General features: G+C 35.5%; 1 protein-coding gene across 1 annotated transcript in view; it reads left to right on the forward strand.

Moving 5' to 3' along the window:
* Positions 1–3,908: 3,908 nt before the first annotated feature.
* LOC100001991 overlaps positions 3,909–15,076 on the forward strand; it is a 31,925-nt gene continuing 20,757 nt past the window's right edge. Inside the window, exons 1-3 of the mRNA XM_087283986.1 lie at positions 3,909–5,295; positions 10,856–11,095; positions 14,259–14,391. Of these exons, the coding sequence (XP_087140112.1) occupies positions 4,615–5,295; positions 10,856–11,095; positions 14,259–14,391 (1,054 nt within the window). The 5' untranslated portion in view covers positions 3,909–4,614. The remainder of the gene's footprint in view (positions 5,296–10,855; positions 11,096–14,258; positions 14,392–15,076) is intronic.

The following is a 15,076-nucleotide window of genomic DNA, read 5'->3' on the forward strand; positions in this document are numbered from 1 at the left end:
TTTCTGCACTCCTAGAAATAAAGGTACAGGAGCTGTCACTGGGGCAGTCCCTTTTCAAAAGATACATATTTGTACCCAAAGAGTTCACAGTGTTACCTCAAAGGTGCATATTAATGCCCACATGTACCTATAAAGTTCCTTTGAAGTTCCATTATAGACCCTTCAGGTTCAAATATCTACCTTTTGAAAAGGCATTGCCCCAGTAACAGCTCATGTATCTTTATTTCTGAGAGTGTACAGTGTCTTATTAATTAAATAAAATACAATACATGTGTTGGTTATCGAATACTTTTGGTTGTAATGCAGACACAACACTTTATATTATTTATATGAGGAAAGGTAATAAATCCAATCAAAACAATCATGAAGTTTTGGTGATTTTACCTTAACAATACTTTATACTACTAAAGAACTAAGAGAATAAATAAGAGCTTTCTTCATTGAAGAAAAGGGTCAGTGAACAAAGATACAAATGATAGATGAATAGAACTGTATAGCTAACAATATCCATGGATAAACCCACCATTAATTTCAATTACTTTGCATTATATTCACAAATGAGACAAGGATGTGATGCAGAAAATAATTTTTGCAATAAACATTTCTAAACTTTTTTTATTATGTTTTTAAAATATTAGCAATCTGGAACAAGTAGTGAACAAATGCCCAATTCCTTCTTCAGTGATGAAACCTTTTATCAATGTTTACATCTTAAACAAGTTGCTAGAGGAGTGGGATGTATTGGAAAATAATAAACTGTATGAAATACAACTAGAAAACTAAAGTTTTAAGACATTTTCATCAGGTGATTGGAGACCCCACTTAATGTTTGTACTGCACAACTCCCCTTACTGTAAAACACATTTTACTGGACTGTCCTGCTTTTAATGATTTCAGAAGGCTTTTTAAATGAAATAAACTTTCTTAAGGACATTTTTTAAATAATGTACTAACACTAAAAATCTTATTTAATTTTGTTGTTTTTAATAGTGTATTGATAATTGAAATGTTCTTGTTATGAAAATAGCTTTGGTTACTGACATGGCATTTAATAAAAAATACATTACCTTACATTAAAATGCAAGCTCTGTCTTGGGAACAGCAGACTGTAAAAGCAATTCCTGTTTATACTAATCTGCAAAAATGACTTATTGCACCCAAAACTGACATCTGTTATCATTTACTCTATACTTTCACTTGTCACAAACCCATTATTATTATTTTTTTCTGTTGAGCACAAATAATGCTATGTTGAAAATGTTAGAAGCCAGTAACCATTGACTTTTACAGTGTTAGTTTTTCCTAATACAGAGGACAATGGTTACCCATTTCGAACATTTAAAAAAAACAAAACTATTTTGTTCAGCAGAAAAAAAGAAACTCATTCTTGCTCATTGACTGAACACATACAATTCATAGACTAACATAGCTCTTTTCTCAAAACTACATTTTCTGTAGTTTAAAAGGAGACAATAATGGTCAAGTCTATCAACTTACACTTTGAAATTGTGTGTCAAAAGCCACCAAAACCCAATTGATATGCAAATGCCTGGCCCACGTGCTGATTTTTATTTATTTATTTATTCATTTATTTGTTTATTTATTTATTTATTTATTTATTTATTTATTTATTTATTTATTGTTTTAAATGCTGCAGTGTTAATATTTTAGGCTTTGTCATCTATATTGGTTAGAGGGGTTTTATTACTTTGTTGATTTATTTCATTATTTGCTTATTTAGCAACAGGTGATTCCTCAAAATTGCTAAGGAATATTTATTTAAGATGGTAAAATTGATATACCCTGCAGATAACTTGAAATTATACACAACAAAAACTAATTTTATAGTATACTTACAGTATAGGTGGACATGCCTTTCTATTTAAGGACCTGACAAAGAACTAACAATGAGCCTTTGTTGCCCAATCTAACTCAACGTTTCAGAATTTCAACTAATATTTAAGCCCTGCCATAGAGAATTGATAGGTAAATTAAAGCTTAACAAAATATAATTGCTACAAGTTCAAATAAATTTGCCTGCATTTGGTATAAGTCACAAGTGTTTTACTGCTGTTTCACATAAGAAAGTATCAAGAGATTAATAAATCTTCTTTGAGAACTTATTTGAGATTCATAATTCTGTGCTTGTAACTCTTGGCTCTGCGGGTTTGTGCACTGCTTGTGGATGCTTAAGTCCTTCAAATTTTTCCCAACCCCCCACTTATCAGCTGACTTCAACACACGTGCTCATGACAGGGCCATGAAAGCCAGTTCTGGGCCAGTTCTGCATGAACTGCCAGATGATCTGCATATAGAACATCGCAGCTTCTTTGCCCTTGCCCACGGTGGAACAAGTCATGTTTGATAAAGTGGTTCTATGGACAAGCCTGACTAGATATTGGAAAATCTCCATCATTGTTCTGCTCAAGGAATGCATTTCTATGAGCAGACCTTTCTTGATGTTTGTGAGCCATTCTGTATAATCTTGCTATGGGTTTTGAGAACTGAGATCTCATTTGTGGTGTAAACCAAAGGATATATTTTTTGTTGTTGTATTTTAACATAGATTTTCCCTGCTAATTAATATGCATAAAGACTAGTGGGTTGAGAGACCCCAAGAGGCCCTCCCCCAACCTAATAAAATAGCAATACACCGTTAAAAAAGCACTATATAGATTAATTTATTCATTCAGACATTCATTAAAAGTGTATAACTTAATAACAAAAATGACATTTATTCATTCAACTGTTGTCATAAACATAATGAAACCTAATATAGACTTTTTTATTGTAACCTTCATAAACATAATATATTCATTGTAACATAGTCCTAACAAAAATGCATATAACTTGAAAGATGATACACAAAATGTTTTGAAAAATATTAATCATATAGACCAGGGATGGGCAAACTCGGTCCAGGAGGGCCGGTGTCCTGCACAGTTTAGTTCCAACACTAATCAAACACACCTGAACAAGCTGATCAGTGTCTTCAACATCCCTAGAAATCTACAAGCAGGTGTGCTTGATTAGAGTTGGAGCTAAACTGTGCAGAACACGGACCCTCCTGGACCGAGTTTGCCCACCCCTGATATAGACTAAAAGGGCTACATTAATTTACAGCTCGTTCTGGGCATCAGCAGTGTTGCATCTTTCTATCTCGATAATCTTCGCCCTCTGGTGTCCGTGTCAGAGAATATCAACAAACCGCCTAAAATAGAACGAAAATATGAATGAAGCCAGAGTGCGTGTGTGCACATCCATATACAATGTCTTACCGCCACCTGGTGGAAATTGTATATTAAGTCTCATCTCTACATAATCTGAGTTGTCAACTACAATAAATAACATTAATTTATTTTTAGAGTATTGTAAAATAATATTAATGTTTCAATAATGATGATCTTATACACTGAAAAAAAGATGTTTGCAAAATTGTCGCAAACAATATGTGTAGAATTTTAACCAAACTAATTAAATTTAGTAATGTTCAACTTAATTTGTTTGTTTGAATAAATTGTTTACAACCATTTAACTCAAAAAAGTAAATCCAAGGAATCATCTCTGAATCGTTTGTGTGTGTGTGTGTGTGTGTGTGTGTGTGTGTGTGTGTGTGTTTACGAATTACTGCGTTTTATAGCCCTTCTTGTGCAAAGCACTCTCCAGATATCTAAACAGTAGCGTTAATTCATGAATCATCACTTTTTTGTTGTTTAAATAATAAGGCCAAGTTAGCCAAAAATGAAAAAAAAAAAAATGCAACAGTTTGTGCAGCGTTCATAAGCATAAATTCTTTTTATAATTACTAATTATTACTATTAGTATCTATTTATAAAAGTTCTTTTTTTAAATAGGCTATTTAAATAAGTTTTTGGAGGCTTTTTCTTTTTTTAAAAATGTTTCTAAATGAAGGTTTTGGGTCAATTCTAATCTAAACGCATGCTGTTTAGTCATTACAGCACTTTCAATCTAGAAATACTATATTATAATTACACAAAATTTAGAAATTCATATTATAATAATTACTAACTATTAGGCTACAAGTATCTATTTATAAAAGTTCCCTTTTAATATTTATAAAAGTTTTTACTGGACTTATTGCGGGAACATATTGGCTACCTCAGCACGTTTAGTCTTGAAACACATTAATATTAACAACTCAGTTGACAAACTGTTGCTATTTAGAAAGGAGTGTGCATCTCAGTTTTCATTGGGCAAACCCGATCCAGAGGTTTTTCATGAGCGCTGGTGGGAGGAGAGACTACAGCAGCGCTGGATATCAAAAATAAACCTCTCATTTCTCAGAAAGTATAAATACCAGCGCCTCAATCCAGAGACAGTCCTGTGGACTAAAGAGCTCAGGAACTTGGCTCCGATTTACCTATAATTCAATTTGCACTCATAGTAAGGATGCATTGAATTTATTCACTTTCAAAATAGTTTTAAGCTAGTGGCATGTGCTGGATAGTAGTCATAAATGTTAATAATATTAATATTAGAGAAAGTGCTTGAGTAAGGCTTATGAAAGTTTGTCAGTCACATTAGATTAGTTGACCAATAAGTTACAATTATTATTATTTTTTTTTAATTTAGGAATAGCGGTGTTTTAATAAAATGTGGTCGTATTTAGTTATATTTGTTTGCCTCTTCGCTGAAACATCTACTCACTCGTTTGAGACTGAAGAGATTGTACCTGTTCGACTGACTGGAAGAAGCGGTGGACGAGTGGCAAAGAGGAGTGAAACGCAGCCCAGCTTCAGGCTCTCGGCTTTCGGCAGGAATTTCACACTCAATTTGACACCGGACAGCACCTTCATATCGCCAGCGCTGAAAGTTTACCGCGTCAAAGTCAAACCACAAGAAAAGTCAACCAGCAACCTGACAGATCTTTATCAATCCTTGAATCAAACCGAGGAGACTGGGACAGAGTTTTTAAAAGGCTGCTTTTACACCGGCTTTGTTGACTCCAGAGAAGACTCAGTCGTTTCTGTCAGCTTATGTCGTGGGATTTTAGGATCGTTTATTTCAGATGGTAAAGAATATCTAATCGAACCGAAATCTTTCGGTTTGGGGACTAATGGAAAGTTAACCGAACAGCTGCATGTCATTAAAAGGAGACGTTTTGCAAAGTCCTCGCAGGTTTCTAAACAGCTGTCAGATATGAGAGATGATCTTCAAAACTCAAGGATCCAGATGCCATCCAGGCGCAGGCGCTTTGTCTCATCTCCCAGGTTTATTGAGACGCTGGTTGTCGGTGACGCCTCCCTCACACACTTCTATGGGGACGAGATCAAGGTGAGAGCTCACACGTGTGAAGATAAAAATGTGTTTACTCTTAGCAGTTTTGACAGCTGAAAATCTGCTTTTTAGTTTGTTCAACCCTTTATGGTGCACTCTATGGAAAAACAAATAGCCTGGCCTGAAACCACTCTATTTATTTTTTATTTTTTTATTTTATGGAAAAAAATGTCAACCTGGTGGTTACCATGCCTGGCAAAGCTGGTTCAAGATGTCCCAAGCTGGTCATTAATTGACTGACCATCCATCATCTAACATAATCCAGTTTACCATTTGAAGATGTGATGACCTGTTTTTTTTTTGTTTTTTTTTGCTGGTCTTACATAGTACACTAGCATACAGGCAATACAGATTTCACCAATAAAAACTAAATAAAAAACACAAATAGAAGCCTTTTTTGACTTAAAGGAATGCTAAAAAATTTGAATTTGCTCACTCTCAAGTTGTTCCAAACCTTTATGAGTTTGTTTATTATGTTAAATAGAAAATAAAATATTTGAAGAAAGCTGAAAACCTGTAACCATTTACTTCTATAGTACTGAAACAAATACTATGGAAATCAATTGTTACTTGTTTTCAAGATTAATTAATATATCATCTTTTGGATTCATCAGAAAACATGTCTTACAGTTCTGGTACAAGTAAACAGATTGATTGAGTAAATTGCTGTCTTAGCTGGTTTAAAATGGTCTATGGCAGGGAAGGAATTGCTGTCTTAGCTGGTTTAAAATGGTCTATGGCAGGGGTGGCCAACCCTGTTCCTGGAGTGCCACCTTCCTGGAGATTTCAGTTGCTACCCATATCAAACACACCTGAACCAATTAATTAAGACCTGAACACCTCGTGATAATTACAGGCAGGTGTGTTTGACATGGGTTGCAACTGAAATCTGCAGGAAGGTGGCTCTCCAGGAACAGGGTTGGCCACCCCCTGGTCTATAGAATGAGCAAATTGGCTTCCAATTTACTTTGTGGTCTTCCGGTGTAGGCCTTGCATAAACCAAACAACGGACAAAATTGGTGATGCTGACCACCTAAAATCCTCACAAAACTTGCAAACTAAACAAATATATCTATGCTGGAGACCAGTTAAGACCTGCAAACCATCCCAGGGATATAAATTCCACTTATTATAAGCTACACCCGCCTTTTGAGTCAAATGCCAGTTCAGAAAATCAAAACAACAATAAAACTTTACCTTACCGCTAAGAGCAATTTAGTGAACATTGAGGGACGTGTCAAACTGTTCAAACTATGGAGTACAGTTAGAAGAATGAGTCACGGTTCACAAGAACTGTACTGATCTTCACACCCACTTATATTCCACCTCCCACTCAAATTCTCCATCATCGAGTCATCAAAAACAAATGATTGGAAGAGACTGGAGTGCGAAAAAATGCACTGTCCCAGTCGGGATCATGAGGCAGATAGCAATCCAGATGTTGATATTGGGATCCAACTCTCCAAATTTTGCAGATGGAAACACAAGGCCTCATAAAATCAATGGACCACCAGCTGCTCTTACTGTTAATGTCAGGGATTTTCAACAAACAAACCACATAATTATGTGAATAGCAGTAGAAAAGAAATCTTTAGAATAATCTCTGGTCTATGACTTTCAACTAGATTTCTCCCCATTGAAAGCCTATACCGAATAGAGTATTTATATGGACTGTTTTGTAAATTCTGCCTATGGATTGCTTGGCCCTATTGCTGCTTGCAGCTATATGAGCAACATCACATGAGTACCAGTGCGATATGGCTGTATGTCCACACTGATGGGAGGCATGCGTAAGTGCCTTAGTGCCCCCCACCAGTGCTGATCTACAGCCATATTGCACTGCTACCAGTGCGATATTGTGTTTATTCCACAGTTCAACGGTATAATCATGTATATTAAAAAGACAATCAAAAACAGAGAGTCTCAAAAACCCTTATGTACGTGGAACTACTTTCTTTCATCACATCTGCAGTTAATGTCAGAACAGCAGAAACCGTTGCTACTATACAAATGTCACTTTAGAGCTAGTATTTAAATGATTCTCTAGCTTAATGTCTAAAGTGATGACAAAACAGGTCATTTTTGCTCACATTTTAAGATTATAAGGCTGAACTGCATGAAATGCCATCATCTACAATGATTTCCCAGTATTTCTCTATTGCAATCAGATCACAATACTTAACCCTAAAAAAGGCAAAGCAAACAATACCAGTTTATGTGTCAAAAATACAGCACTACAAAATACAAGAGAGAGATGGACTTAGAATGTCACTTACCTGATTTATAATGATTTGTTCAGCTGTAATTTAAAACTTGCGCTAAGAAAATGCTGTTTTGCTTATAAGGACTTATTATACGGTCTCTGTCGCCATCTTGTGGCGGATTGTCAACCATCACTTTCTTTGGTCTGCTCAGACAGGCTAATAGTGGTCTATGTACTAAATCCAATGCTCCGAATTTAAAAATATTTTAAAATAGGCACTGTTCTTATAAATAAACTGCATAGCTGCAATTAAAATATTTGCATTCTTGACTAAAAAGCCTCAAAAGTACATTTATGTTGCCTAACAGCAGGAAAATTGGTCAAACTCTGTCCTCTGCTTGTCACTGTATGTGGGAGGAGTAATACACAAGGGTGAAGGGTGAAGACGTGGTATGAGTGCTGTTATTTGCAGAATATTGCATGGCTATCAGCTAATCAGATTCAAGAAACAGACAGAACTGTTGTATAAACTTATATAAGGTACTGTATATAAATGCTTATCTGCAAAAAGTAAACAGTGATCCTGCCTTATTTAAACAGAAATATGACAACAAAACCAGTGATAACTATAAATTTTTGAATTATTATCTAACTTATGAAATTTGAATTAATAAGCTTTGTATTGATGTTTCTGCACATGACAATATTTGGCTGAGATACTGTTTGAAATATGGAATCTGAGGGTTAAAAAAAAAATCATTTACTCAGTATGTCCAAACCATGTTCTTAGCAATGCTAATTACTAATCAAAAATTGAGTTTTGAGATATTTACAAATGGAAATTTACTAAATATAATGGAACTTGATCTTTACCTAATATTGTTATGTTTCTTTGTCATAAAAGAAATAAATAAATCAATTTGGCTCAATTGATACAATTGTTTTCTGGATATTGCCATTAATATACCGATGCAGCATAAGGTTTTGTGGTCCTTGGTCACATATTTCAAGTCCACAATAACTTGGAAAATATGTCATACAAAATACTTTCCGTTCCAGCAGTTGTGAGCTGTAGTGCCAAGATTTCATCATGCTTTCACACTTATCATACTTTAGGAATTTTCAACAAATAAACCACATATTTATGTAGAGTCAGTAGAAAAGAAATGGATGGCTCAGCCAGCTAAATATTATTCTCCAGAGAGGAGTATTAATAGACTGTATATTAAGGAATACTTCAATACCAAAAAGTAAAATCAATAATCTTGTCTTTTTTATCACAATACATGATTCTGAAAAAGCTAGACATATACAGTCCACAAAAACTTGGAAATTATATAATGCAAAAACCTTTCTGTTCAAGCAGTTGTGAACTGAACTGCCAAGATTTTACTGTGCTTTCGCACTTATACTGCTGACTTCAGGAATTTTTAACAAATAAACCATATATTAATGTGGAAATAGTCAGTAGAAAAAAATCTCTAGAATAATTTGTGGCTCTATCAGCTAAAAGTTTTTAAAACATTAATTTAAGGTGTCTTTGTTACATGTTGCATGTACTTACAATGCATCCGGAAAGTATTCGTAGCGCTTCACTTAATCCACATTTTTATGTTAAAGCCTTAATCCAAAATAGATTAAATTCGTTTATTTCCTCAACAGACATTTTCAGATCTCTCCAGAGATGTTCAATATAATTTAGGTCTGGGCTCTGGCTGGGCCACTCAAGGACATTCATGGAGTTGTTGTAAAGCCACTCCATTGATATTTTGCCAGTGTACTTTGGATCATTGTCCTGCTGGACGATGAACCGTCAACCAAGCCTGAGATCAAGAGCACTCTGAAGCAGGTTTTCATTTAGGATGTCTCTGTACTTTGCTGCACTCAGACAGAGTGACAATCGGATTTTTGATGACCTCCCTGACTAAGGCCCTTCTCCCCCGATCACTCAGCTTAGATAGCCGTCCAGCTCTAGGAAGAGTTCTGGGGCCTCATGTATCAACGCTGGTTTTGCGATAAGAATTGCTGACGTTTGGATTTACTAACGATGAAATGAACGTGAGAATGTGTGTTGTTCCATGCCAACTTCATGCCTGGCGTACTTACATTTCTTGTGTGTGTTTGTTTTATTTCCATTGGCGACTCCTAGAGGAAATTGTGTTAAATTGCACACTACAAAGTATTTTTGAGCCGTGCAATGGCAGCTGACAACTGTATGGGATGAGATCATCCGCATGTCTAGCAGGTATATGAGGTTTCCATACTATGCAGTTGACCAGCCAAACATTAAAGTGCAACTTGCAGCGATCGCCGGTTTTCCCATTGTAATCGGAGCGATCAACTGCACGCACATCGCTATAAAGGCGCCATCTGAAGACGAATTTGCATACGTGAATCAGAAACATTTCCATTCAATAAATGTACAAAAAAAATGTTATGCTCAAATGCGCTTAACATAATACACACACTTATTAATGATTCCTACTTGTGTTCCTCATGATGGAAGAGTAGACAAAATCTAATATGTAGTGGGGGAAAAAGAATGAGTTCATCAGACGCTGGATTCAAACCGTGTTCTTGAATGACAGTGTCAAAATATGATGCCATGTGTGTTACGCGCTACGCCACTCACACTGATGCTGTCCTCCCTCTTTAACTTTGTTGTCTCTTCTGATCAAACGGGCGGAAATCACTCAACTACTTCATTCCAATGACAAACTTGCAAATAACATCGTTTTTCTCCGGTCTACCTCCGATAGGAGCACCTGCAATTCACATTCTATTTAAAGTTTCTCTTTTTGCCTACTTTTGCCATTGCTTTTTCATTTGGTTTTGCCAAAGTAGAGTCATTAGCATATTCATACGGGGGAGAAGGCAGGGAGGGGTTTTGCGCTCGTGCATGTGCGCTCAGTTTCACGTTAATTCAAATGTACAAAGAGAATATGCGTGGGATTATGCGTACGCAGTGTTTTATACATCTGAATTTTTACTGCGTACGCACATTTACAGCTTTGAGCCTACGCAATGTTTTAGTATGATTTCAACATAATTCATCAATATTATTCAATACTTAAATGAATAGTGTACTGTAATAAGCACACCTTTTGAAATTTTAAAAATATCTCAATTTTATTGAAATGTTGCATCTATTTTTGATGCAAGTCAATAATTTAAAAAAATAAAAATAAAAAATAAAAACAAGTAATTGGCCACTCTAACTTTTAAAAATATGTCATGCAAAAGCTTTCAGTTCCAGCTGTTGTGTGCTGCACTGCCAAGATTTCATCACGTTTTCACACTTAACATTCTGCTGCACAGTTGGCGAATAGCAAGCCGTTGCCTTTCTCTTTTTAGCACTACATGCTGACCTTGATGTCAGTGGCCGCCCAGGTTTACAAGCACCCCAGCATTAAGAACTCCATCAACATTGTGCTTGTGAAGATGCTGATTGTGGAGGATGAAGAGGTCGGGCCGTCCATCTCCAGCAATGGAGGCGTAGCTCTGCGTAGCTTCTGTGCCTGGCAGCAGCTCTTCAACCCGTCCAGCCACAGGCATCCGGAGCATTACGATACAGCCATACTGTTCACTAGAGAGGTGAGCATTGATTTATGATGTATTTGAGAGTCAGCCGATATCCATTTATGTGACCATGATGAAGTGAGATTTTTGACGTGAACTGGATTTAGAATAGCCAGTCCTTGAGAAGAAAACAAGAAGTTCTTATTATGAAAATAATAGTTTAATATGGACTGAATGAAATGTTTAAAGGGATAGTTCACCCCAAAATGAAAATGTAATCATCATTTGCTTGCTGTCAAATGGTCTCAAACCTTTTTATATTTCTTTAATCTGTTAAACAGTAGAAATACTATTGAAATACTATTGAAACCAATGGTTACAGGTTTTCAGCTTTCTTCAAAATATCGTATTTTTTGTTCAACAAAGAAAGTCAAACAGGTTTGGAAACAAGTGAAGGATGTGTAAATGATGGCAGTATTTTAAGGTTTGGATGAACTATCCCTTTAAATGCATGCCATTTACAATTAATCAGATAATAATTAAAGTTTAAAGGGCACCTATTGTACCCCTTTTACAAGATGTAAGATAATCCTTTGGTGTCTTCAGAATGTGTCTGTTAAGTTTCAGCTGAAAATACCCATCAGTATTTTCTATACCCATCTATTTATTATAGCCTCCACAATCTGGCCAATTTTGTGTCTGAGTATAGTGTAGCTGTTCTTTTTCTACCCTTTGGCTTTAAATGCATTTGAGCTGCTTCTCCTCGCTCACCACTCCCACATGCGTGTCTGCTTCTCATCATGCAATATGTCAGATAAACAGCAGTCAGTGATAGAAACAGACTCAGATGAAGCTGAAATACAGCTCATTAGACAAAAATACAGAGTAAGTATATTTCATGTATCTGCGGTGGTTTATTCGAGCCTTTCTGAAATGATAAGTCTCATACAAATGCCTTTTGCAGTACACACAAAAAGACGTGCGTTCACTGACACCATGCGGTCGTGGGGATTATAGCAGTTAAGAATTAGATATGGATTTTACTGTCTTTATTACAAACATGCTCTGTTTCAAAAATGTTTTAAGCTTATAAAACATGAGAGTTGTAACAAATATTTTAATTCCAATTTATTTGCAAATATGTATACATGTTATCATAGAAACATGGTGCCTGTCAATCAATTCGGTGGGTGGGGAATACCACTTTGCTGTCACTTATTAGAAGTAGGACCTAAGTACATCATTTATCCATTTCATAATTAAGTCTGTCATCTACAATACCATGGAGCTAATAATATGCCAAAACAATCTGAATTTGAATTGTGCTATTTTGAATTATTGACAATTGTAATTTAATAAATCCGAAATTCAAAATTCGTAATTTGAATTTAAATTTCACAACTTAAATATTGAACATCTGAAATGTAATACAACTGAATTCTTCAAAGGAAGATTTTTTTTTATAGGCATATTTTCAAAATTCAAAGACTGCTGCTATCCAGTTTGTAAAAATACAGTTTAAAATTTTCAAGATGAAGAAATTCAGGACATCGAATTCAATATCCTAAAATTCAAAACCAAAAATTCAGATCATGAAATTCAGATTCAGCAGAAAGTTGGTCAGGGGTCATCAGCAGGGAATATCTACATGTAGCCTAATGTAAAATTAGAATCATGTGTATTTTAATAGCGAGGAAACAAATGCATGGACTTTGGTATTTCGAAAAAAGTCTACCTTGAAAAATTCAGTTGAATTACATTTCAGATGTTCAATATTAAAGGTTATTGAAATTCAAATTCAAATCAAGAAATCCAAATTCAACATTTTTTCACAGCATATAAAAATTCAGATTTATTAAATTACAATTGTCAATATTTCAAGTGAACACAATTCAAATTGTATTAGCATATGATTAGCCCAATATTCTCACAGATCTTTACGGTAAAATGAAATATACCTTAAGCCTCTTAATGCATTTGGTTCTCTTTTGACAGGAGCAGATAGATATTATGTTGTGATTTTTATAAAAATTCAAATAGACAGGGAAATAGATTTTTTTTAATATCTCATTTAGATCACAAAATAATAACAAATATTGATGCAACCTGCTGCAGGTAAAATAAAGCTTTGCATGTGTTGTGCATTGTAAACATGCCAAAATAAGTGTACTTTTTTAAATCATTAAATCATTAAAAATCATTAAAAAGATTATTGGCGACGCAGTTCGCCTCACAGCAAGAAGGTCGCTGGGTCGCTGGTTTGATCCTCGGCTCAGTTGGCGTTTCTGTGTGAAGTTTGCATGTTCTCCCTGCGTTCGTGTGGGTTTCCTCCGGGTGCTCCGGTTTCCCCCACAGTCCAAAGGTGAATTGGGTCGGCTAAATTGTCCGTAGTGTATGTGTGTGTGTGTGTGTGTGTGTGTGTGTGTGTGTATGTTTCCCAGATATGGGTTGCGGCTGGAAGGGCATCCGCTGTGTAAAAACTTGCTGGATAAGTTGGTGGCTCATTCTGCTGTGGCGACCCCGGATTAATAAAGGGACTAAGCCGACAAGAAAATGAATGAATGAATAAAAAGATTATTTTCAAAATATAATTAAAAATGTAAGGAAAATTACATTCCTTACTTTATTTTGACTAATAATTTAAATAAGTACAAAGTACATAAAAAGACTGTTAATTTGATTAAAGTCACATTAAATTTTGTTTAGTAAAAGTGTACAATAAAAGCATCCTTTTTTAAAAAAAAATTATGCTACTTAAAATGTGTGTATGTGTTTGGGTTCAGCAGCTCCACATAAGCTTGACCTGTGGAAAAGTGTGTGTGGTGCATTGCTCATTACTGGAGCAGCAGACTTTATGGCATATTGAAACTGAAAACGAAGCTGAAATTAGCAGCAGACTTGCTGCAGACAGCAGCTCCTCGGAAAGGTGAACACATGTGAGTCCGACTCTCAGACTGAGCCAAGGCCAGATGTGCCTTGAATCATGTGTGTTTTGTGGCCTTCTGCTTTGGAAACATTCGTCTCCGTCTCGGATCTCTGGGCAAAAGATGGAAAAGACTCCAGGCATGTTTTTGAGATACATTTTCTCACTTCATAGGTCTGCCTCTGCCAAAACTATTTATTTGCTTGGTTTTATGATGGAAACACTGGCAAATATGTGTTTTGCTTTTGCTATTAACCAGAGACCTGGAACGGCAACAAGAATGACATTTTTTTTTTATTCTAAATCGCCTTTCAGGACATCTGTGGACATCAGAGTTGCGAGACGTTGGGTGTAGCTGATGTTGGAACCATGTGTGACACTAAAAGGAGCTGTTCTGTGATTGAAGACAATGGCCTTCAGGCTGCTTACACAACTGCACATGAGCTAGGTGAGGATAAAATTAGTAAGAAAACATGCTTCAGCGTGCATCTATATGAAACCACAAAATGTACTTCAACATACATTTGACTGCAGTTTCTAGTTAAAATTAACACCACAGGCAGAATGACACCAACAACAGTTGTTCCTTTTCATATGAATGACAGTTTCAGAGACATACTATTGACAAATAAAGAATTATTATGTGCATTACTTTGCACAACACCAAATGTCATAAAACAGCTTAACGATGTCTGTGATTTGTACTTTATTGAATATATTTACACAAACTTTTCAGGCGTGGTCAGTTTGCTCAGTAGCACACCTTATACAGAGTTGTACTTGTGATGGAAAGTCATTGGGTTCGAGTCCAGTGAAGCACAGTTCCACAAAACAGATAAAAGCTATTTAAAAATAAGATAAAGCAATGTCTCCTTTTGGAATTGGTTTACTACTACTTTTACTATTCATTGGGTTTAGGCTGGCCCGGATTAAGAGTTCAGAGGCCCCTGGGCACAATGTCTTGTAGGCCCCTACCAGGTCGCACCCCTACTGTTAAATAAAAAAATAAGAATAACAAAATATTTTTAAATAAAAATGATCTAAAATGTATTGCCTGCATTTTTAAAGTAAATGATATAGAGTACATATATTTCTAATCTACAGAGATTTAACAAATTTTTAAAGCATTTAAA

This window comes from Danio rerio, chromosome 15 (assembly GCF_052040795.2).
Source record: "Danio rerio strain M-AB ecotype USA chromosome 15, GRCz13ab, whole genome shotgun sequence".
Taxonomy (NCBI): domain Eukaryota; kingdom Metazoa; phylum Chordata; class Actinopteri; order Cypriniformes; family Danionidae; genus Danio; species Danio rerio.